The 25,636-nt window shown below is 38.2% G+C and overlaps 1 protein-coding gene and 1 long non-coding RNA gene across 14 annotated transcripts in view; both read left to right on the forward strand.

The window, feature by feature from the left end:
- LOC114265075 (rho GTPase-activating protein REN1) overlaps positions 1-23,522 on the forward strand; it is a 50,949-nt gene extending 27,427 nt beyond the window's left edge. For 4 of the 13 annotated variants that reach the window (XM_082921707.1, XM_082921714.1, XM_082921708.1 and 1 more), the window contains exons 15-24: positions 3,964-4,155; positions 4,838-5,167; positions 5,474-5,532; positions 6,328-6,388; positions 6,486-6,569; positions 7,436-7,549; positions 7,625-7,788; positions 8,117-8,183; positions 11,462-11,656; positions 22,581-23,522. In XM_082921707.1, coding sequence (XP_082777833.1) covers positions 3,964-4,155; positions 4,838-5,167; positions 5,474-5,532; positions 6,328-6,388; positions 6,486-6,569; positions 7,436-7,549; positions 7,625-7,788; positions 8,117-8,183; positions 11,462-11,656; positions 22,581-23,024 — 1,710 coding nt within the window. In that variant the 3' untranslated portion in view covers positions 23,025-23,522. Of the gene's footprint in view, positions 1-3,963; positions 4,156-4,837; positions 5,168-5,473; positions 5,533-6,327; positions 6,389-6,485; positions 6,570-7,435; positions 7,550-7,624; positions 7,789-8,116; positions 8,184-11,461; positions 11,767-22,580 lie in introns of all 13 variants that reach the window. The other 9 variants (XM_082921710.1, XM_082921716.1, XM_082921711.1 and 6 more) reach the window with 7 other exon arrangements.
- On the forward strand, positions 12,002-17,766 carry LOC145823004 (uncharacterized). The gene is made up of 2 exons (XR_014365026.1): positions 12,002-12,952; positions 16,428-17,766. It is a non-coding gene; the product is annotated as an uncharacterized LOC145823004 (long non-coding RNA).
- Positions 23,523-25,636: the final 2,114 nt, after the last annotated feature.

Below are 25,636 nucleotides of genomic sequence, written 5' to 3' on the forward strand. Positions count from 1 at the left end.
CATCTTTATAACCTAAATTTATAAACTCTTATTATATATAATCGTAACTCTAACCCATTATTCTTGAAACCTTAGTATTTTTAACTTTTTTTTGTTTTTATTTTTGTTAATTTAGGACTTAAAAAGTATTTATTGAAAGGATGGATTGGATATATTTGAAATGGTGGACAAATAGTAATTTAATGTTTTTATATAGATTAGTCATTATATTTAAAAGTGGCTTAAGTTTGAAAGGTCTTACCAATTAAACTACATCGGACCGAACCAAACCGAACCGTACCGTTTTAATCGGTTTGGTTCGGTGTGGTTTGATGGCAGAAGTAGTATGTATCGGTCTTCAAAATAATAAAACTGACATTATCGGTTTGGTGAAATGTTTTACCTATATACCGACCGTACCGTACCGAACCGAACCGATTACATCCCTAGTAGAGAGTAAGATAGATCCAATAGATAAAACATGCATACCAGACCCATTACTAGTATTAATAGTGATAGAAGAGGGATGGGGGTTACAATTTTCCAGTAAGGAAAGGTGAGGAGTCATATGATGAGAGGCATCGGAGTAAAAAAACCACCCAAGCAAATTTGAATGAAGAAAGGTGAGAGTGGAGGCAGATGGGGATGGCTAGGAAGTGGACAAGAGATGTTGAAGCTGAGCAATCTGGGCGCTCAAGGAAGCCAGGTCAACATCTGGAGCCGGAATAGATGCAGCATAAGCGGCAGGATGCCAAGAATTATTTTAAGTAGGAGCTTGGAACTGTGACTGAGACTACTGAAAAAACTCACATTCCTTATTGGGATAGTTGCACTTCTAATGACCTCTCTGGTGGTAGAAAGCACACTTATCTGAAGCCAGGGGTGCCTTCTTAGGCTTTGTAGTGGCTTGAAGTTGATGAGGAGGTGGGATCGATAGTAGTGGAGGTTGGGCAGGAGCTAGGAAGACAGATGGAGACAGAGTTTGACTGGCCATCTTAAGACGGGTTTCCTCGGAGAGGAGCTCACGAACAATAACATCCATAGAGGGAAGAGGAGATCGGTGAAGGATGTCACCACAGATAGCCTCATACTAAGGGGAGAGAGTTGTTAAGAACTGCACTAAACAACCTTGCTCCCAAAACTCAACATAAGCGTTTAGTATCTTGAGAATAGGCAGGTCCATGAGAGCCAATTGATCCCAGAGACCTGTCATTTCAATAAAGAAATCCTAAATAGTCTGATACCGTTGGCAAGCACTTTGAATAGTTGTTTCCAACTCATACCGCTTGGCAAAGTTGGACTGTTGATAAACACTCGGTAAATAATTCCACCCTTCCTTGGCTGTACTGTATTTGGAAAATATCATTCTAATACGGCCATCCACAGAATTATGAAACCAGGTCAGAACTTGGGCATTGTCATAATCCCAAGTGTTCACAGGAAGTCAGATAGTCTTCCTTTTTCGGGTCCGATGACGAGTAACAGATCCAAAACCTAGCCCTATTTTTTTTGACCAAGAAGAAAATTCTTCATAACATTGGCCCAAGATTGTATCAATATATCAATACACGAACCAGAGAAGTCAAAATCTTAGAGAGAGAGAGAGAGAGAGAGAGAGAGAGCTTGATTACGACCTAGAAGAAATCGAGGATCAGATATGTCGAAGCCCTGAGGTGGACCAGCGAACAAATGGGTCGTGATTTTGGGTTGATCACCAACTAAAGAATGGGTTGCGACGCAGAGGTTGGTGTTGCGATGTTCAAAGCTTTAGAGATTCAAACAAGGGGCTTGGGTGACTCCCGAAACTAGGGTTTTGACTGAGAATAGACCAGATGAAGGTTGTCGATGTTCAATGGTGAGTTGCGAACTAGAAGGGTGGTCGATGGTGAGTTGTCGCGACTAGAGACTGAGTCGTTGCGACTAGAGACAGATGGAGAAAGGCCTTGCGAACTTGATTGTGAGCAGGACCTCGCGATGATGAACCAAAATTAGAGAGAGAGCAATGACGAGAGGCAAATTACTTAGGGTTTAGACAATGATGATAGGCTCTGATACCATTTAAGTTTTTGAAGTTGTATATTCAATTGTCAAACAATACAAAGTGTACATCTAATATATATAGCAATTCTAGGCCTAATCCTAAATAGGAAATAAGAATAATCCTAAGAACAAAATATTCACACAATCACAATCTAACACAATTTAAAATATTCACATAATATTCTCACACAATCTAAAAGATTCAATATTCCCACATGTAAGTTTCTGAAGAAGTTGTATATTCAATTGTCAAACAATACAAAGTGTACATCTAATATATATAGCAATTCTAGGCGTAATCCTAAATAGGAAATAAGAATAATCCTATGAACAAAATATTCACACAATCACAATCTAACACAATTTAAAATATTCACATAATATTCTCACACAATCTAAAAGATTCAATATTCCCACATGTAAGTTTCTGAAGAAGTTGTATATTCAATTGTCAAACAATACAAAGTGTACGTCTAATATATACAGCAATTCTAGGCCTAATCCTAAATAGGAAATAAGAATAATCCTAAGAACAAAATATTCTCACAATCACAATCTAAAATATTCACATAATATTCTCACATAATCTAAAAGATTCACACAATATTCTCACAGGAAGATTAAAGATCATGATCTCACCGTCAACTTCAAGATCACAATTTCACTGCCACCGTCATCGGATCACGATCTCAAAGCAACATCTCTGCTAATATCTTAGCCTCACCGCCACTTGAATCCTCTCATGGCTCCAGCCACCGTGAGACGGAGAGAAATTGAGAGAGAGGAGAAAAGGGTGAGAGTGATTTTGGTGAGATAGAGAGAAGAGAGACAGGAGTATTGAGAAGAGAGAGAGAGTAGTATTGGGTGAAGAGAACTTCATAATTGATGAGAGAGAAAGAAACAGAGTAGTAAATGAGAGACAGATGAATCAGAAAAGTCTGTCAATCTTCTATATTGATAATAGCAAAGCTCTTTGCACAAGACAAAAAGAAAAAAAAGAAAAAGACAAGCCATTCTTCTCTTAGATCTAGAGAGATAATCATTAATATTTGAAATAGGATAGCTGTATACAAGTGATAAGGTAACTCCTTTAGCTAATAAAAACGCTCCACGTGTAAAAGATTTTAGAAAATAAATAATTCGGTCGGTTTTTTGTCGGATGTAATATTTTAATACCGACGACCGAACTGACTTTTTCATTTTTTTTGTGGAGAATCACCCGCCACTGACTGTGACATCAGGTGAAATTGCCCGTTGGTTATCAGGCCGGTTTGGTTCGGATGGTTTGGGCGGGTCGGTAACTTATATGAACAGCCCTACTGTTGCATAAGGGAGGCCTAAAAGATGGGTTAAGACTAGAAAATATATTATTAACAAGGATTCGTCAAAGGAGAATATTAAGAGTTCTTTTGGTTGAGTTGAATTTTGCAATCCTCAGAATACATATTGAATTGATAATCAAAAGTGTGGTAAAGGCTCCAGCCTTAGCAAGCTCATTTTTAGGTACGTGTTACCTAAATAACCTTAATCTCAATTACTTGGAGTCAGATATGTATCTTGTCTAGTTGGCTCTAAATATACCTTAAATTTTAAGTCATATCCTTGGTCATAGAAATCCTCAGCTAATATTCTTTTTGGCCATCCTCTTGACCTTCCGCACTTTCAAATTGGATGAAGTCACTCCTCAGTGGTGATATTGTACAGATTGTAAAAAATTGTCAAAGATGGACAAATATTAGTAGTATATTACCCTCTGTTATCTTATGCCATAGGGTTGTGTAAAATCTTGTTAGAATTCCAGTTTAATTTATTTATACTTCTTTTTGCCTTTTAGGTTCGATGTGAAGTAACTATAGATTTTTTGTGGGACAGATTTTTTTTCCCAATTTTTTCTCTTCCTTTTATAATTTTTTTCTATCTGATTAATTAGTAAAAATTTTGCAGGAAGGTTCCTTGTCCTCTGAACTATACTCCGAGTCAGAAGACAGTGAAAGTGATAGTGAGGAGTTAACTGATGATGATGGAGATGGAACAGAGGGCTCTGATTCGGACATAGATGAAGATTCTGAACATGCATCAGATGAAACTAACAGCGAGACTGGAAAAATTCAGGATAATGTTCTTGATGATGATAAGGCTAGTTCTTGCACTTCTTAACTTTAGCGCGCACACACACACAAACTATGATGGTAGTAAAATCTGAACAATACCTCAATATTCCCCATGCCAGCCTCATTATCTGATCAGCATGCAATTCACATACTAAATATGCTGTTGCTATATTTTTTAATTTCTTCTTCTTATTTTTTTTGTTTTTCTTGTTACCTTATAGCTGGTGTATCTTCAATTTCTCTTTGTTGCTTTCTCTTTGTTATATCACATAGGAATGTAAATTAATCCATTCACTGATAGTTGTCAATGCAGTGCTACTTTCTTAAGTCTTAACGTGCACACAGACTTTTAAGTCCTATATTGATCCTTTGTTATATTTTTGTACTTATTTTGGAAGAATCCCAGTGCTAATTACCTCTGACACACTGGTTTCTTACCTTTACATTTGGTCTATCTTTTTCCTTCAATTGTCACGGTGTCAGTTGTAAGTTTAGTCCTGTGTGATTGCTGCGGTTTATCATCATTTATGTTGAATGGATCTTTTGTATGTTATTTATAAATTATTATGTTATATGGTTCATCTTGAGTATATTGTCTGAATTGTTTGTCTTTGTAGCTCTTATTGTCCCCCGGTTTACCAACCCCCTTCTTCTCTCTTCTCCTCCTGCAAATTAGCATACTTACACCAACAGTTTTGAAAATGCAGGGTTCTAATGGTCCTAGCTTGGGTTCCAAGTGCAATCAATCAGATGATGATCGTAAAGCCAATCAGAAATCGTCATCAAGCTCTCCTCAAAGTTCATCAGCCCAACATGATAATGTACAAAGAAGTGAGGATTTTTCAAATCAAAGTGACCTTAGTTCAGCAATGCAGGCTAACCAGTCTGGTGAAATTTTAGAAGATAATCCTGCAGAGACAAGTTCAGAACATAAGTTAATTGATAACAGTCTATCCTCGTGCATTCAGAATTCCACATCCACATTCAATGAACCAGTGCCTGGTGCACAGAGGCCTTCTATTTTGGGATGCGCCCCTGTGAGTATAACCATATTCTCTAGATTCATGATATAGCTTTCTCCTTTGTTGTCTTTGTTTAGTAGTATAACTACATTATCTAGCTATATCACAGCCTCATAGTGGATATTCCACTGCGGGTATAAGTATGCAAATTCCTTCAAATTTTTATTTTAAGTTCTAAGAAATTTGTTAGGTGTAAAATAAAATTTATCCTTCCTGGGAGAGCCCCTTAATTTATCAATGTTATCAATTATGCCCTATGGACTCTTAATTTTGCCAGTGTAACTTTCTATTTTGTTGGTATTGGAACTTTGAACTTTTTAGTATGCACAGGCAAAGGAGAAGCCTTCCATGGAATCCGTTGATCTTCCCTATGAAGACGAGTAAGTGATACATCGCTCACCCATTTAAAATTTTCAAGTACAAATCTAGTTACAATTGTTTGTTAATTTTTTTCACAGTGATTGCTTTTGTGAGTGTCTTTGTAACCAGATACTATTGCCATTACTCGTTCATTCATCTGACTTTAGTTTATAGTGTGGTATAGAGACAAAAGTTTAGACAGGTTACAGTATGCACCACTGCTACAAGTCAAAAGGTGGTTTTAAATTTTTATGCCTCAGATATGTCCTATATTTGGAAATGCCCTTGTGTAATCAAGAATGCCCCAAGGACATTGTAATCCTGAAAAGGGAACCCTTTGATGATCTTCACAATTGGAAATAGTCATTATATGTAATGAATTTTGTGAATTTTCATATATTTGTTGTCAGTTTCTTTTTGTTCATTTCACCCAAGACCTCAATCTTTGTAGCACTATTCTACAATCAGGTTCCTGTTTAATGACAAATGTAAAAATACATAAATAGCCTTAGCAATTATGTTGGAAAGGCATGTTGTAGTGAAAATGTAATTATATCTGACCTTATGATGTTTTCATTTTTATTTTGTTAAAATGCATTAAGTCTCTACATTTGTCCTGTTCTACGTACCTTTTAATGGCTTTAATTATTTTCCTTGAAGTTTGGCTATGTAATCAGCAGGCGTTCACATTTTTATTTGGTCATCTGTAGCTTGCTCTAGAATCTATTGCAAACTTGTTTGACATTTAATACTTTTGACCCTTTCTCAATGGCTCCAAATTGTTCAATCTGTCTGATTTTTTGACCCATCAATAGGGCTGAGATTGAAAGGCTTGAGAACATCAAAATTGACCTGCAAAACAGAATTGCAGAAGAGGTAGGCACTTAATTTTTTTTCTTATTATGATCTATCCTTTTGTTAATTTTTTTGATGATATTTAATCTTGATGATTTTCCCCCATCATTCATTATAGGCTAAAGTGAATGCACTTCTACAAGCAAGTCTGGAGACACGAAAGAATGCTTTGCACGAGCGTCGTCTAGCTCTTGAACAAGATGTATTTGTTTCTTGCCATTTTTAATAATGTTTTGTTTTCCTTTCATCATATATGCGTCTGGTTATTATTTATGCATTGATATATCACGCCTGATGTGCTTTACTTTCTAATATCAACATGTTCAACATACTAAAAGGATGTAACTGTGTCACCTATTCTTGAGTTCATGAAACATTAGTGTAAAGAGGTGGCTTGGCAATCTAAATTGTGGCCCCAAGTATCTAAGGCTCTACATATTTTTGGGTACACATTTTTGTGTCTTAAGGATTGGGGTTTAGGGTGTTTGGACACTGTCCCACACCCAATTCTCATACAAACCCAAGTCCATGTAGCACTACTCAAAGATGATCTCTCGAGGCCTTTAGTAATTGAAAGAGATCTATTAACAGTTGTTGACGGGTGAATGAGAAACAAAAGAGGCCTTGAAATTATTACTCTGAATCAGGTGTTATCCACATTTCGAGCTAGTGAAATAATCATGAGGAAGTATCTGAACACATTAGGCCATAAAATGGCAAGGAAGATGGATGTTGCTGTATTCATTCATCCATGAGTGTGGATCATGAATGCATTGACTCCAGATATGAACTAAAGTTGCTGCGACAGTTTATCATTCTTCAACCCAATTCATATTCACTTCAAGCTCCTCCTTTTCAAACTATTTTCTTCAATACTTGTAAACATAATTTCTTTGTATCTCCATATTTGATCCATTTTTCTGTTGATACCTCTGAACTAAATATTTTTTCCTTCCTTTTGCTGTCTTGATATGACAACCTTAGTAGGTGCATTTACATACCTGCTCCACGTACTACTAACCTTGACAGCGAGGGATTTATTGACAATAGGCATTGATTGTATTCCAGGTGGCAAGACTACAGGAACAATTGCAGAAAGAGAGAGAATTAAGGGCAGGGTTGGAAGATGGACTTAAAATGCCTCAAGGGTCCTTACCTACCTCAACCACTATTGGTGAAAAGGTCTGTTTACCTTGCAATCACTGATATAATTGGTTTTGTTCATTTACTAAAATATTAACTGTAAATGCATCAAAGACGAAAGCAGAGCTAGAGGAAATTGCTCGAGTGGAGGGAGGTGCCATGAATGTGAAGCAGAAGACAGATAACCCTGAAGTCCAACTTAATCAACAACATGAACATGGTTTTGTGTATGGTTCATACAATCAACCCCAACAGACTCCCAATAATCAAGTAAAACTGTAAGTTATTTATTTCTTGTTGGTTTAGCAAGTATATAGTCATCCCTTGTTTCATTACACACTTTCACCCCTTATTCACCTTAATTCTAAGCACTTCTCCCTTGAGTCTCCTTTTTTTTTTTTTTTTCCTTCCCTTTTCTGTCCTGTCTTTTTAGTGCTTGTGAGTTTTCAAATATAAGAACATGCTTCATTTGAACTTAATTGTCCACTGAATTTCATGTAGAAAGCTTTTAGTTGCTCAAAAATAGATGACTTGTATACTGGGTGCTCATCCTTTGGTGTATTCAGTTTACTTCCCATTCTTTTTATGCTCATAATTTGGGTACAGGAAGGAGAAAGAGGACATTGAAACTGCAGCTAGTTTACGTATTCCTGAGAGGTCAACAAGAAACAAGGTATACATTCATGTTGGTCTGAAACTTTCAATTATTTGTCAATAAGTATTAAGTTTGCATCCCAAAAATTGGTTGAATTTATGGATTTCCTGAAGCTAAATTTTGAACTGAAATCCCTGGATTCCCATTGGAAGTTTGAAACTCTGTTATCCTCTCCCACAAATCTTTTCCTTTACATTTGGTCAAGTTGCCAATAAAGTTAGGCCATTTCCAGCATTATCAACAGGATCAGGAACAGCCAAGCTCATTAAATATTAACTTGGGTGTTCGAAGGGGTAGATTTGGAGGGTTTACATTACTAATTACTAACGCAGGTCTCTCCCAACTATTACACTGAAGAATATTGCATTGCATCCAATCGAAGTGTACATAAACTCTGTTATAAATTTTTAACCCTTCTGACTCGTACACTTTTCCTTATTACTGTTCTGAGAATATATTTTTTAGTTCTTATAACTTTTGAGAGAATTTGACAGAAATCAAATAGCAAAAAGGCGGGACTTGTGATTTACTTGATTTACCAAATGGACCTCATTGAGTGATAGGCCTTTATCTCTTTTCACTGTTGCATGGCTAGTTTTATTAGTTGCCAGACCTGAATAGGATTTTTGATACGAGAGCCATGTAAGTTTAGAGAAGAGAAAGAGTTAGGGAATGAGTTAGACTTCATTCCCTTTTATATTGATCATACTGAGTAATTACAGGAGTGCCATAAGGCATAATTACATCAATTAAAGGAATAAATAAGGATAACATACAATCAATTGTTTCCTGTTCTAACACTCCCTCTCAAGCTGGTGCGAAGATATCTTTCATGCCTAGCTTGTTGAGAATGATTACACTTGGAACCCTTAGTGGAGTTACCTAGAGGAAAAAATCTGTCCCTGATACAGACGAAATGGTACTATTAGCAATACGCACTTTTTCTTGACCTGAGGAGGGGTTATACTCTGAAAATGAATTAGAGGAGCCAGACATATGGTCTGAAGCACCAGAATCAATAATCCATGGTACAGTCGTATGAGATAGCAATGCATATGGAGAGGAAGCCAAGTTACCTGAATTGGCAAAGGAAGAAGAGGGTGCACTTGTAGCAGAAGTAGAGGCCCAACGGTCTAGAAAAATGGCGAAGAGCAATCTTAAAATCCGAGGCAGATAATCTCGAAACATCAGCAGCGGAGGAGACGACTGGAGATGCAGATGGTGGCTCAACAGTGTCTAAAAGATGGGCTCGTGCATTGGCCCCTCGGCCTCTAGTATCCGACCAACCCCCTTGAGTACTAGGACGGTCTCCTCGGCCACCAGAGGGAGTTCCATGCAGCTTTCAGCAAGTCTCTTGTGTGTGGCGAGATTGACGACAGTAGTCACAGTAAAGTTTATCCTTCTTAGAGGAAGGATGAAAACCTCGAGTCATTGAGTACCAGGACGGTCTCCTCGGCCACCAGAGGGAGTTTCATGTAGCTTCCAACAAGTCTCTCGTGTGTGGCGAGGTTGACGACAGTAGTCACAGTAAAGATTATCCTTCTTAGAGGAATGATAAGAACCCCGAGTCACACTATCGCCATCACGAGAGGGTGCAGAAACCAAGGCCAAGCGATCAGTAATAGCAGAAGGAAGCATCGCAGAATGGCCACTCTCCTTATTCTGCACAAAAGCGAAGGCTTCCTAGAGAGAAGGAAGCACATCTATGCCAAGTACTCTGTTCCGAACAGGATCATACTCTATATTGAGGCCTTCCAAGAACTTGAAGACCCGCTCTTGTGCCATAAACTTCTGGTAATCAACAGAATCAATGGGATAGACAGGTTTGTAATCCTGAAGGTAATCAAGTTGCTTCCACCCATTGTTAAGGAAGGTAAAATACTTAAGGATTGTCATCTCACCTTGTACCGACTTTTCAATGGAGTGACGTAACACAAAAGCCTGGCAGAAGTTTCCTTTATGGGAGTAAGTGGTAGTCATTGCCTCTCAAATATCTAGTGCAGTGTCCATAGAGAGATAGCCTTCTCTGATCTTCGGGACCATAGAATGTATTAACCAACCCATAATGAGGGAGTTGGTGATCTCCCACTGACCATAACTCGGGTCCGTGGTAGTGGGTGCCTGTACCCTGCCATCAACATACCCCATCTTCTCTCGGTTTTTCAAGAAAATAGTCAGATTCTGCAACCATGCTAGAGATTTCTGACCATTGAATAGAGAAATGGTGATTTTAAGGCCAGGGCTGAGATTATCAGTCATAGTAGAAGATATAATGGAACTCTCGCTCTGAGGCGGCTGAGAAGTTGTTGACTCACTAGTGAAATCTGCCATGAATATTCTACTAAGCAATCTTCAAACCCAGGACCAATCACAAACTTGGAAGATGGTGGAGGAACAAGCACAATAGTAACTAAAAAAGCATAAAGAATTAAGAATCCGGTTTTTTTTTTTTTTTTTTTTACAGCATTTTTTTTTTTTGTGGGTGTTTTGTTTGTTTGTTTTTCCTTTTCTAGGAAAACAGAGACAAACAGAGAATAAAGAGAGAAGAAAGAAAACCACGAACAACTAACCAGCGAGCCACGAAGGCACTAGACGAACAACTAGAGAGCCACGAAGGCACCAATTGACCAACCAGCATTAGACGACCAACCAGATGATCACGACGACACCAGACAACCATCCAGGGGCTGTCGACAGGCCTAGAGGAGTAGGCTAGGGTTGCTGACAAAGGCTGTGACTGCCATAGGAGAGTCGCCTAACCTTCGCTTGCACTGGGTGGGGTGCAACTATCCTAGGCAAGGTGGTGGATGGCCTGGGCAGGCTAGGGTTTGGGCGTGGGGCCTGGGCAATCGGGGGTTTGTGTTTGGGGGCCTTCGGTGGAAGCAAGGTGGTAGGTTTCTCCTATTGTGGCTCTGATACCATGTAGGTTTAGAGAAGAGAAAGAGTTAGGGAATGAGTTAGACTCCATTCCCTTTTATATTGATCATATTGAGTAATTACAGGAGTGCCATAAGGCATAATTACATCAATCAAAGGAATAAATAAGGATAAAATACAATCAATTGTTTCCTATTCTAACAAGCCAAACTCATCTCGCAAACTAATCAGTTGGTCCAAGTTTTCCTATATGTATGTGGGGTGTTTGTGTGTGTGTCGATGGACATAGAATGTGTTTCTGTTAGTATTTCGGCAATGAATGTAAATTTTGGGTCCATTTATTGACATTGAATGTGTACCTAATATATTTCACGTGACCAACATAAATCTTGGGAAGAATAACTTTTTATATTTGGCAGGATGCTCAATGGGATAAGGCAGACAGTGACAAAGAGATGAAACCAGACATTTCCAATAAACATTTACCTCAGAACCAGCAGTTGGATACAGCACACAACTCCAAATCTATTGGGGTTCCACCAGCTACTAAATCTGCCACAGAACTGGTAACAAGCAGGCCTGCCAATTCAAAGAAGTCTGGTACACGGGGTGAGGTAGGCTTCATTATCCTTGTCCATGCTTGATTTCTGTATTCAGTGGCGGACAGAGAGGCGGGTGGGCATTGCACTTTTGAATTTTCATTTGGCCTCAATGCTTTTTACAGGTGGCTACCCAAAATATATGTTATCTTATCTTGACTGCCCCAAAATCAAATTAATTTTACCTTGGCCCCTTCAAAATTTTCTTGAATTCCTTCTAATGAAACTCATTCCAACTTTTCTATTGCTCTGTATAATTCAGATATAGCTACTGTTAAGTTGTTAGATGATGGGTAGTTTGGTAATTGTTACTAAGTTGCTTATTAGTATAAATAATATTGTGTTAGAGAGGACAAAACCGATTTTAGGTTTTGTGCCTCTTCCTTTCATATTACTCTGTCATCTTTATTCTTCTCTCTCTCTAAATTTCTTCTCCTTACAATTTTAACTTGGTACTGGAGCAACAGAAATCTTTGATTTCTTTGGTTGTTTTGTGTTCTTCCTCTAATTTTCCTGTTTTTTTTTCTTGTTTTGTTTTGTTTTGTTTTTTTTTCTCGTCTGATGATGTAAAAAAAATAAAAATAAAATCACAGCCATGCTCGACTTGGGCTGGGGAATTCCCAGAAAAAGTTTCAAATTTTTCCTACCACTTTTGCCTATTTTTCGATTTTTTCTTTATTTTTCTGAAAAATTGGGTCGTTCTTCAGATTCTCGATTTCCACCTGTTTTTTGCTTGAATCAAGGCCTGGGTCAGCCCTTGTAGGTGCCGACTGGACCCCTTGAGACTCTTATTGGCTTTGGTTTTTACTTCTTGGGTATTTCTAGGTGTTTTTCAGCCTCTAAGTTCTATCAGGTGTGTTGTTTTGCCTGTGTGTTGTTTCTTGCTGCTACTGGTTGGTTTTTAGTGGAAAATCATATTCTTCTATCATCTCCTCAGTTTTTGGATACAGTAGTGTGTTCTTGATCCATGGGTGAAGAAGGTGATATTCTTCTCAGCAGTGAGACTAAAACTCCCATTCCCTTCAACTTACTACTAAGCTAAACGTCACCAATTACTTGGTTTAGTCCCGTTCTTTTCAATTGGCTGTTACTGCTCGGGGCTTGTTGGGGTACATCAAAGGTGTTACTAAATCTCTCATGGAGGATGGACCAGCCCGTGACAAATGGGACAAAGAGAATGTTCTTGTCATGACCTGGTTACTCAATTCTATTCATCCTAATATTAGTCGGTCTTTTGTTTTAATGGATATTGCTCATGAGATTTGGACTACCGCATATCAGATGTATTCTCAGTGGGGTAATGATGCATAGGTGTAGAAATTTAATGTATAAAGAGAAATAGAGAATTGTATTATTGATTGATTTATATTGATATTTATTACAATGATTCATGATTCCTATATATAGAAGAGGGTGAGTGTGTAGTAGGTAAGGAGTAGGTGAAGTGGAGGTGGTAGTGGTGTAGTGGGTTAGGTTTAGTGGAGTAGGTGAGGTGGTAGTGGTGTAGTGGGTTAGGTTTAGTGGAGTAGGTTTAAGTGGGTGAAGTAGGTGGAGAGTAGGTGGATTTTAACAGCCCCCTGCAAACTCAAGGGGGATAGGAACTAACCAACTTGAGTTTGGAGAGAGTAACAAAACAAGAAAATACATAAAAATAAAAGAGGATAGGAGACACTGTATGGTCGTGTCAGACCATTGGTCAAGACACTGGATGGTGGTGTCATAACGTTGTAGAGGACACTGTATGGTGGTGTCATAACGTTGTAGAGGACACTGTATGGGGGTGTCATAACGTTGTAGAGGACACTGTATGGTGGTGTCATAACGGTGTAGAGGACACTGGATGGCGGTGTCAGACCGATGTAGAAGACAGTTTATGGGGTCATGTCGGACCGTTGTAGCAGACACTGTTGTGACAGTTGTTGTGACAGTTTACAGAGTCTTGCTGGACCCATGAAGGAGCTAACCGGAATCAATGTCGGGACAGTTTACAGAGTCTTGTCGGACCCTTAAAAAGTCGCACCCTCAAAAGGTGTGCCCAATTTTTCAAAAGGCGTGCCATCAAAAGGCGTGCCCAATTCATAAAAAGGCGTGCCATCAAAAGGCGAGCCCAAGTCATAAAAAGATGTGCCGGACATGATGGCGAGGCACGTGAGTGCCTTGGCTGGCGCGCCCGTTTGTCGTCTGGCGTCAAGTGGCGCGCGATACGCGTGGCTGCCTCGGCTATTTAACCAAGACGGAGGCTGAGGCTGAGGCAGAAGCTGAGACAGAAAAACTGAGAGAAACCTCTGAAAAATTCTTCCTTTGCTGAGAGAGAAACTCTATAATACACTGTAACACTCTGTTGCCCAGAAAATGGCTTCGTCTTCCCGTGGGCTGCTCACTCTCTTTCCCGACCTCAATGAGTCAACAAGAGAGAGAACTGGTGCGGTGGCCAGTGAACCTCAACCAAACACCTCTGTGTTTGCTCCGTTGAACTTTCCGATGCGGTCGGTGGAACAAAAAATGGCGGTGCAAACTGATATTGAGGCCAATCAGTATACTCTGAAGTCATGTGTGGAAACCATGACTGCGGTCACAAACTTGTCGCACCGGCTGCAGAGCAGGACAAATGAGGTGCAACAGTTAAACTCCCAGCTGGCTCTGCTCCAACGCATGTATAAGGATGCGCGAGCAGAGATAAGTGTGCTAAAGACAGAAAACAAGGAGCTGAAGCGGAAGGCCACCGTGATGTTCCGTTTTGGAGGTCCGCCATATGCTGCAGTGGAGGAGCAGGGAGTAGTGAGCATGCCCAGTGGAGTGGGAAATACGGAGGCAACACCGGCAAGGGCCGCCCAGGACGGAGGCAAGAAGAAAAGACCGGCGGCAGAGTAGAGAAGAAAATCCTGCCTGTGGATGTGGTTGATTTGTTGCTGTTTTTTTTTTTTTTTTTTTTTTTTTGGTGTAAAAGTGTGATCGGGGTTGAGCCCCTGATATGAATAAAATGACAAGGTGGTGTCATGTTTTTTTTTTTTTAAAGATAAATTGATGTATATTATTGATTTATATTTTGAATGTTGTTGGTGTGATTTTGTGAATGTTGTTATGTGTAATAAGAAAAATAAAATAAAATAAAACAATGGATAAAGAAAATAGAGAAAAAATATTTGTGGATGGGGGATAAGAAAAACAAGGGTGTATTAGGTGATAGGTTTGACACCACCTTGTCATTTTTTTTTTGTTATAATAAAATATATATATATATATATATTAAAAGAAAAGAAAATGGTGAAATCGTGGGTGGAAGAAAGTAAGGGAAAGGAGGGATATGATTAAAGTGGGTTTGAAAAAGTGGGAAAATGTGATGATAGTGGTGAGTGGAGCATAATGGAGAATAGAAAAGGTGTATATAATAATAAGAAGACAAGGGAAATGGGTTGGCCGAGGAGGTGCAAGTCAGGTCTCTAATAATAAAAAGGAATGGGGGTGCCGGGTGAGGATTGGTGTTGTAATAAATAAACCATGGTGGGTGTGCTTTGAAGAATAGATGAGAATAAACATATACATAGAAATAATAAAAGAAAAGAAAGTGGAGTGGGGTTGATATTATATTCTCCAAGAACTGAAGCCTTCATCTCGGCTTTAAACTGTCCGGGTTTCGAGGGTCTTCATCATTGGTGCCCTCTTCACGTCCTTAATGCGCCTCACCACTGACTGCACTTCATCATTATTCATATTCCCTGAGATTATAATCAACACTCTATAATAAAAATTCTCCAACGAGAGCATGACCCCAGAAGCCACAGACAGTTTGAAGAAATCCCAAAGCCCAACAAAAGCTTGTTCGGAAAAAACAGTCCAAGACTGAGGACACCCACCACAACCCACGTAGCAAAACAGTCCCAAAACAAGAAGCCGAAGGTGATGCCGATGATGACGGTGGTGACAATAGAGATGGCGGCGAGGTCGTGATCGCTGAGGTGACCGGCGAATGCTTGAGTGATGACGGTGAGGGAGAACATGGCGAGGCGGGTGAAAATGGAGGGTCCAGCAATGTGCCACATCTTCTTTGACTCTACCCATGTCCGTCTGATCAAATTCCCACTGTTGGATTCTTGTTGCTGGTTGTAGAGATCTGCTTCTTGTTCTGCTTGGTATGGTGCTGAGATTAACAGGGGTTGGTTGTTTTCGTTTTCTTGTGCGCCCAATCCCATGAGTTGGATCCACAGAATCCGGAGGAGACAGAGTGTAATGGACGAAGACGAGAGGGCGAGCAGGGGCCATTTCTGCTGGTGGTGGAGAGAACGGAAGAGAGGCTAGGGTTAGGGTTTTGGGGGGTACAGTAGCGGGGGTCTCCGGAGCAGCCGGTTTCTGGGTTTCGTCAGCCATATCTTAACTTGATCAAACCACAGAGAGAGAGAATTGTATGTGTCTGTGTTTTGTGCACTCAGCAGGTTGAAGAAAGGAAATTTTAAGGTATGTGTAGAAAATTTTAGCAGACTAGGTTGAGGTCCGGCGGACAGCTAAGGTGAGGTTGCCGCCCGCCGGGGAAGCGAAAATATTAGGTTCTAAACATGCTCTGATACCATGTAGAAATTTAATGTATAAAGAGAAATAGAGAATTGTATTATTGATTGATTTATATTGATATTTATTACAATGATTCATGATTCCTATATATAGAAGAGGGTGAGTGTGTAGTAGGTAAGGAGTAGGTGAAGTGGAGGTGGTAGTGGTGTAGTGGGTTAGGTTTAGTGGAGTAGGTTTAAGTGGGTGAAGTAGGTGGAGAGTAGGTGGATTTTAACAATAGGCTTATGGACTGTGAAAAAAAATTTGAGGGTTTGATTAGAAGGATAGGACTATTGTGGAGTACTATTCCGAGATGAGTAGCTTGTGGTAGGAATTTGATTACTATCAGAATTTCCAGGCTGTTTGTTCTCAAGATGCTAAAATGTTCCAGCAGATGGTATCCAAAGAGCGTGTTTATGACTTTCTTGCTGGTCTCAACATGGAGTATGATCTGATTCGTGTTTAGGTTCTTAGCCGTGATCCGTTTCCTACCGTGTGTGAGGCTTATGCTTATGTTCTGTAGGAAGAGAGCCGGAGGAGTGCTATGGTTCATTAGCCTCTCCAAGATCGCTCTACCTTAGCCGTTTCTTCTGCACCTATAGATGGGAAATTTGCTGGGCCCAATTCTGGGGGAAAGGCTCCTCTACCAATCGTGATCAGATTATTTGTGATTACTATGGGAAAGGACGTCATGATGGGGACCATTGTTGGAAATGGCATGGTCGTCCTCAAGAACCAAGTGGTGGTCATGGTAATTGTGGTGGTACTGTTCACTTTCATGCTCATCTCTCGGAGTCCTCTCCCACCACTTCCAATGATTTTGCAGCCCTTTCCCAAGATGAGCTCCACACTCTCCAGCGTCTGATGGCTTGGCTTGACTCTCCTACTACCACTGCTTCGAATCCTCCTTTCTCCAACATTGCTTCCACAGATATTATTACTCCGAGTGCCCTGAGTGTTGTCTCATCATCTCCTTGGATTATTGACTCTGGTGCTACCGATCATATGATATGTTTGTCTAACTTCTTCCACTCTTACTCCCCTTGTTTTGGCAAGGATAAAGTGAGAGTTGCTGATGGATCTTTATCCTTTGTGTTTGGGATAGGCTTAATTTCTTGCTCCCCTTCTATTTCTCTATCCTCTGTGCTACATGTCCCAAATTTCTATACTAATTTGCTCTCTGTTAGTCGTCTTACCACTTCTTTAAATTGTTCCACAACCTTTTATCCTTCTCATTATGTCTTTTAGGAATTGGATACGTGGAGAACGACTGGCAGTGGTAAAGCACATGAGGGTCTGTATTTTTTGGATACTGAATCTTTTTCTCCAAGCCAAGCTCTTCAGACTACTGGCACTCCTAGTCTTTCTTTTTTATATCAGTGGTATCGGCGTTTAGGGAACCCTTCTATTTTTGTTTTGGAAAAACTTTTCCCTAATTTAGTGAAGGATTGTCATCGTAATAATTTTCATTGTGATGCTTGTGAATTTGCAAAGCATAAATGTTCTTGTTATCCTTCAGTTAATAAAAGAAGTTTGTTTTGTTTTATGGTTATTCATTATAATGTATAGGGTCCTTCTCATATTTTGATTGTGTCTGGTTATCGTTGGTTTGTTACTTTTATTGACTGTTATTCTTGTGTAACTTGGGTCTATTTGCTTCGCACCAAAAGTAAAGTTTTCTCTTGTTTTCAAGCATTCCATAGGATGGTTCAAACTTAGTTCAACACTTCCATTAAGGTCCTTCAGAGTGACAATGGCATAGGATATATTGATGGTGTTTTTTGCACATATCTTGAAGAACATGGCATCCTTTATCAATCCAGTAGTGTTGGTACCCCCTGAACAGAATGATGTTATGGAACGGAAAAACCGTCATCTACTTGAGGTTGCTTGTGCTCTTATGTTCACGATGCAAGTTCCTAAACCATACTGGGGAGATGCTGTTTTAACCACTGCCTATCTTATTAACCGTATGCCATCTAGTGTTCTTTAGTTTTAGCGCCCTCTTCAACTTCTTCCCCATACTTTTGTGTCACCCATCTCTCTCCCTCTTAAGGTGTTTGGTTATGTTTGTTTTGTTCATTCTTCTTGCCCCACTCAGAGCAAACTCGACCCCAAGGCTGTGCACTGTGTTTTTCTTGGTTATTCCTCCACCCAGAAAGGCTACAAGTTTTATGATTCTCACTCCGGTAAGTCTCATGTTACTATGGATGTCACCTTTTGAGTCTGAACCTTTTTTATCGGGCCAATCTCTCTAGGGGGAGGTTTTTACTACAGAAGAGATTGTTTCTGATCCGGTTGATCCAGTGTTTTTCCCCACCATTTGTGGTGAGGGAGAAGACGAACAATCTTGTGAGAAGTCACAAACTAAGTGTGTTCAGGGGGAGTCTAGTAGGTTGGATAGACCAGATCTCAAGACGTACTCTTGACGACAAAAAGAACAGTCATCTCATGTGCTGCCATGTCCATCTCCATCTAGAGATCCAGTTACTAATCTTTCTATGGAACCTTCAGGTAATGAGTCCTTGGTCATTACTTCTAATCCTGTTCCTGTTGATGAACTTGATCTATATATTGCTATTAGGAAAGGAGTTAGAATTTGTACTCAACATCCTATATCTAAATTTGTGTCCTATGACTCATTGTCTCCATCATACCGTGCTTTTGTTTCGTCCTTGTCTTCTGTATCTATTCCGCAGGGTTGGAAGGAAGCACTCAACGATCCCAAGTGGAAAGAAGCTATGGCAGAGGAGATGAGAGCTCTGAGTAAGGATGACACTTGGGAGTTAGTTTCCCTACCATCGGGAAAAAAACCCGTGGGCTGCAAATGGGTGTTCACAATTAAGCAGAGATCAGACGGAACCATTGAGAGATATAAGGCAACATTAGTTGCTAAAGAGTTCACTCAGACTTATGGCATTGATTATCAGGAGACCTTTGCTCCGGTAGCCAAGATAAATTCTATTTGTCCTTTCCTGTGCAACAAATCTGGGGTGGCCATTGCAACAATTGGATGTAAATAATGCTTTTCTCCATGGGGATTTCGAAGAAGAAGTGTAAATGGATGTTCCTCCTGGTTTTTCTTTTTCTACCACTAATAGGAAGGTATGCCGGCTAAAAAAGGCCTTGTATGGTTTGAAGCAGTCTCCTAGAGCTTGGTTTGATAGGTTTCTAAAAGCAATGATTAGATTTGGGTATAAGCAGAGTCATGCGGATCATACTATGTTCATCAAAATGTGTGCAAATAAGATAACCATACTTATTGTTTATGTGGATGACATAGTTTTGACTGGCAATGATGTGGTGGAAATGTCCCAAATCAAAGCTCGACTCTCCAAGGAATTTGAGATTAAAGATCTTGGTGCGTTACAGTATTTTCTTGGGATTGAGATTGCTAGATCAGACAAGGGTATCTTCATCTCTCAAAGAAAGTACATTTTAGACCTCCTTGAGGAAGTAGGGATGTTGGGGTATAGACCTTCTAATTCCCCTATTGAGGCCAAACATAGACTTAGTAGTGATGGAGACCATGTTGACAAGGGAAGATATCAGAGACTTGTGGGGAGATTAGTGTACCTTTCTCGTACTAGGTCAGATATTGCGTAAGTGGGTGTTGTAAGCCGGTTCATGCACGATCCTCGAACAAGTCATTTGGATGCAGTGAATCGAATCCTAAGATATTTAAAGTCAGCTCCTGGAAAAGGGATTTTATTCTCTAATCATGGACATTTGAGGATGGAGGCCTTCATTGATGCTGATTGGGTTGGAGCAATTGATGACAGGAGATTTACCTTAGGTTATTATACCTTTGCAGGAGGGAATTTGGTGACTTAGTGAAGTAAAAAGCAGACAGTTGTAGCCAGGTCGAGTGCAGAAGCTGAATATCGGGCCATGGCAAACGATATTTGTGAGCTTATATGACTTCAGGTTTTGTTGACTGACTTGGAACTGTTAAGTACTGGGCCAATGAGATCATACTGTGACAATAAGACTGCTACTAACATTGCCCATAATCCAATTTAACATGATAGGACTAAGCACATTGAGATTGACAGACATTTTATCAAGGAAAAAATCAACAGTGGAGTAATTTGTATGCCATTTGTAAAATCAGCAGATCAGTTAGCTGATATATTTACTAAAGGGTTAGGTAGTAAGGTTTTCATCCTATTGTGTGCAAGTTGGGCATGAGAGATATTCATGCACCAACTTGAGGGGGAGTGTTAAGGTATTAGATGATGGGTAGTTTGGTAATTGTTACTAAGTTGCTTATTAGTATAAATAATATTGTGTTAGAGAGGATAAAACCGATTTCAGATTTTGTGCCTCTTCCCTTCATATTACTCTCTCATCTTTATTCTTCTTTCTCTCTAAATTTATTCTCCTTACAATTTTAACTGTCTTTATATCCTCTTTTCCTTTCGTCATCCACAAATATTTATTAGTACTTGATCAAGTGACTATTACTATTGTCAAGTAGTTTGAGTCCTGCTGAAGTAATTCTGAGGTATGTAATTAATAAAAAACACTAGGTGCTTGGTGAATCACTTATTCTTTGGTAATAATTGTGGCATATTCTAATAATTTTTGAAGTGAGTATTACCTATTTTGACTATACAATGACCAATACCCAATTTTATACTATTAATTATTTGATATTTAAAAATATTTTGAAAATTTTACATACTAATATTCAAGATAACAATTATGGATATATTATTATTGTAATAATTTTTTGTAATTTTTATTTTTTTTTCTTCTAAAATTTGTATTCGTAAAAATAAAACATTTTACAATTTTGTCCATTTTTAAGAAATTGAGAAAAGTGTTAATACAATTAACCCTTCCTTTTTCTTTCCTCCTCCCCTTTTGAAGCAATGGTATGAACTCGTTAATAAAGGTTCATTTTATATACTATAAAGGTCTAGGACCTTTTTTTCTCTTGATCGGCAAAAGTCAATGATTAATTGTTAGATAAGCATCCGGAGGAGTTGAACTCACACTCTTTCTTTGAAAGCACTTAAGTCTTGTCTCCCATTTCACTCGTAAAAGTGAAACTCAAGACCTCCCCTTTCAGAGACTTGGTGGTTAAATCACACAGGCTACGACCCCTTGGTTTCTAGCACCACTCAGTTACTATTTATTTGATTTATGTTAAATATAATTGTCATTAAATGTTTTCCAAAATAAAATTGCTATATACTTTGAAATATGAGATTTATGTAATATAACCACATAGTCTGTCTTGTTTTTATACCCAGCACTAGCAAAGTTTTTGAGTGTTGAGGGCTCTTCCAGAAACAACATAATTAATTAGGTCTGTGTTGTTTTTATTATTATTTTAAAGAAGTATAGTTTGAATTTCATGATCTTAAAGACAAATGTCTCTCTCTCTCTCTCTCTATATATATATATATATATTTTTTTTTTCTTTTATAAAAGCCAATTTTATTTGGTTTCCAGGAGAAGATGGAACAGAGTTGGGGTAGATATTTAATTATGAAAAAACTTATACAACTTTTTGACCTTATCCGGCGAAACACAATGTGCAACAATCTCTTAGAGTGTCCATAGTGGAGTGGCTATGCATGTTTGTTATATTGAATAAATAAGAAAAATTGGGGCCTAATTTAGGGTACTTAGTTTGCTAATTTAGTGAGTGCATAGGGTACTCCAATGGGCAAGTTAAGAAGTGTTTGGTTAGTGTGAGACCCATCTGTATATTAAAATTTGGAGAATAAAATGTATAAAATAAGTGACTTGCCGCTGTTAACAAATCCTTTAGCTACTCACACCTTTAACAAGAAGGTTGTTACAAAGAGTAAGAGCATTTTCAATGGAGATTTAAAATTGTGGGCGGAAAAAAGTGATAATATAGGACTCAATTTAGTTTGTTAGTTTAGTGAATACTTCAATGTATTTTGCATGGGTAAAGTAAAAAAAATCTCAGCCAGCACCCTCCTCTTCTCTCTGTCTCTCTCTCCATCCCTGACCATGTCAGGCCCACCTTCTGCCTTCTCTCTCTCTCTCTCTCTCTCTCTCTCTCAACAACCCACTACAGTTAACAACAAATTTAACATCTGACAACTGTAATAGCTGCAAACTTAGAGCTTAACAGCTCCAATGGAGCATGGCAACTGAGAAATTTTGTTTGCTGACAACACCTGACACTAGTTTCACTACTATGGATGCTCTAAACCTGTCCATTCAAGCCTACAAAAATTGAGTGCCATGTGTTGACTCTATATATGGATCCTAAACACATCCACTACGGATGCTCTTATATTTATAGTTGCATTACATATTTGCTTAAGTGTCTAGATTAGGTAAAGAGCTCAGAAAATTTGGATAAGACCAGAAAAATATTTACCCACTCCTCATTTGTGCATTGCAGGGAGGTAATTCTACATCTTCTGCAATGTCAAAGATAACAAGCAGACTTAACTTCTTGAAGGAACGACGATACCAGATTGCAAATGAGCTCCAAAATTTGAACAAAGGACAGAGTTCAGGTCCACCTGGTAAAGGATCAGAGTCGCGCCCATCAGTCCAAAACCAAGACAAGTTTCAGTCAGTCAATAACTTGGAAAAGGGCTTAGGATGGGACAACCGGCAAAACGTAGACATAGGGGTTACAACAGAGGGACGGTCAGTTGAAAATGTGGAACAACTTGGGAAATCAGATGGTCGATCGCTCCAAAACCTCCATAAAGGAAGATCAGAAGGGCAATCAGTTGCAAACCTGGAAAAAGGAAAATCAGAAAGTTTTCCTAATGCAGACAAAGGACGAAGGTCTGAGGGCCGTCCTATTGTTGCTCCAAGAACATTTTCAAGATGATGTCGTCAGTCTTGTTTGCTCTTTCAGTGTTGTTTTTTCCTGCATTATCAAACATCACTTATCTCACTAACAATTTTCTTGACAAGAATCAGTGTGTCAAGAAGATGACTGAGCTTTTGGAACGAACGAACCCTTCAAAATTGACCTTATGCCCATGTCTTAAGGAAGCTGTTGCTGCTGAAGTTCAGACATCCCCCAAGAGCCCAGGATGTAAATACCGTATCATTCATATCCTTGATGGAAGTTCATTTTTTGATTTTTGGGTTCCACTTGTTCAGAGACAGAGTAGGGGGCTGGTTTGTAATTACTAGGATCTTGTATGGGTAAAAGCAGTATCTAATTTATTCAAGTTCCTTGCTGGCTGGCCTAAGTAAAGCTTTGTAGGTGGTGGTATTGCAATCCTGATTTCAGGTCTGGAACTCCTTAACTTGATTGGCAGAAGGAAAATGTTTTATGAAAGCTTCAAAAGTAATATGAATTGGGGGATGTTTTCAACAATATGAATGTTTCTTCTTCTTCTACCTCTTTTTGTTTTTGGTTTCTTTGAGTGATATCTTATTCAGGGTGAAATCAAGATCGATCCAATTTGGAATCCATATCTATATTGTTGTTATTGTTTTGTTACAACACACAAAATGCACGATTGCACGGGAGGCTTACTCATAAAGTTACGTGTGGGCTTCGCGTGCAACTTTGGAGTTCGACATACAATTTTGAGTGTTTGTATGATTTTTTAAAAAGGTATGTGAACGGGGGGGTCGTTTAGCAACAGAATCCGTGAATTTGCAATAGGTGGTATGTGGGATCGATCGGGAATGATGAATTTCTTTTGCCCAACATCACTTTTGGCGAGATTTTGAATATTAGTGTTTGGGAGGTAATATTGATCTACAAGCCAACTACACAACGCAACTACTTCCTTTGGTTTTTTCTGACCTTTTTAATTTGATTTTGTTTTTGTTTGTATTTTTTTCAAAAATTATGTCAGATTTTTATTCTATTTTTTAGATCTTCTAGATACTTCTAAAACTTTTAAACAATTATATATGCCTTTTTTTTTCAAAATTGATTTAACATTTAAAAATTTTAGAGTTGTCTTGGCAACCAGGGATAGAATGATGAAAGCACTCACCATTTCAGTGATTCCATTGAATAATATTTGCAACTTTACTACTAACTTATATTCTCAATTGACGGATATATATATATATATATTTTTTCTGTTTAAGAATGGGACAAAGGTATGTGCCAAACGCAGCCTCTTGTTGGAATTGAGCTTTTTCACTTCACATCAAAAAATGATTCTCCTCCTAAAAGCCAGTTGGCCCTAACTTTCCATAAATTTGACTAATACCATCATATTTCCAAATTCAATTAATATCAATCATCAATTTTTGTTGACCAAAAAAGCATCTGCGTCCGCACCAAGCAACGGCCACAAGAGTTTTGCCAATAAATAGTTAGGTTGTAAATATCTCTTTCACCTTGACTTTGTGTTTGTTTGGCACATTACGAATTAGATCATATTTCTGTAAATAAATATATTTACAAAACAAATGCAAAAAGGGACAATTAAAAAAAAAAAAAAAAAGCACTCAAGGTTTGAGTTTTGTAATAAAATAAATTTTAATTTTTTAATTTTATTAATTTTAATTTTTAATTTGTTTTCGATTTAAGCCATTAGACTATTTTTGTTAAATAAAACCGACATAAAAATATATTTTAGTTATTAAACTTAATATAAGTATAAATAAAATGTGTAAAATACTCTTTTTCATTGGGTTTAATAACTAAAATATTATTTTTCTGTCGATTTTACTTAAGAAAAAAAATAGTGCTATACGCACCAATTGGTATATCAATTAGTGTATTAACAGATGATGTGATATAATTTTGGAAGTTTTGAATATTTGCAATTTGTATAATGGGTGGGGTCAGTAATAATGACGTAAGGTATGTTGGTACATTAGTTGATATACCAATTGGTGTATGTAATACCACCGTAATAAAAATAAGCAAATGGTTTAGATTTAAATCAAATTAAAAATTTAGGATTTAAATTAATAAAATTAAAAACTCAAGATTTAATTTGTTATAAGAGTCAAACTCTAGAATTTTTTTTTATAATTTTCCAAAAAAAAAAAAGAAAGAAAAGTTTGAGCCCAAATAACCTATTTCAAAACCTCCACGTTTTGGTGAAAAAACTTGGTATACATATTTCAAACACAAAAATATCCAAATATTAGTATGATTGTTTGTGAGTTGCATAGTTTGGAAAAAAAGAATTTTGTTTGGAATGTGGGTTGTTTCTTGAATTTTTAGCTAGTTAGTCTGAGATTAAAAAGATTTCCTTTGGAGTAGGATTTTTGATTTTTGTAAAAAAAAAAAAAATAATTATAATTTAAATATAACATTCTATTTTATTAAGACTAAAATAACTTTTTAGTCTCAAATTTTAGTATGCAAAACGAGTGTCAAATATATGATGATTTTTTTGTCGGGGCTCGAATAATGTGGCTCACACAGTAGCTAGGAGATTTTGTCGTGAGGAGGAAACTCAGTGGTCGAGTCGGCATCCTCTTCTTGAGTTGTCTCTTTGGGTTTCTACGTGC

The sequence above is a fragment of the Camellia sinensis genome, chromosome 3 (genome assembly GCF_055761805.1).
Source record: "Camellia sinensis isolate YWXY chromosome 3, ASM5576180v1, whole genome shotgun sequence".
Taxonomy (NCBI): Eukaryota; Viridiplantae; Streptophyta; class Magnoliopsida; order Ericales; family Theaceae; genus Camellia; species Camellia sinensis.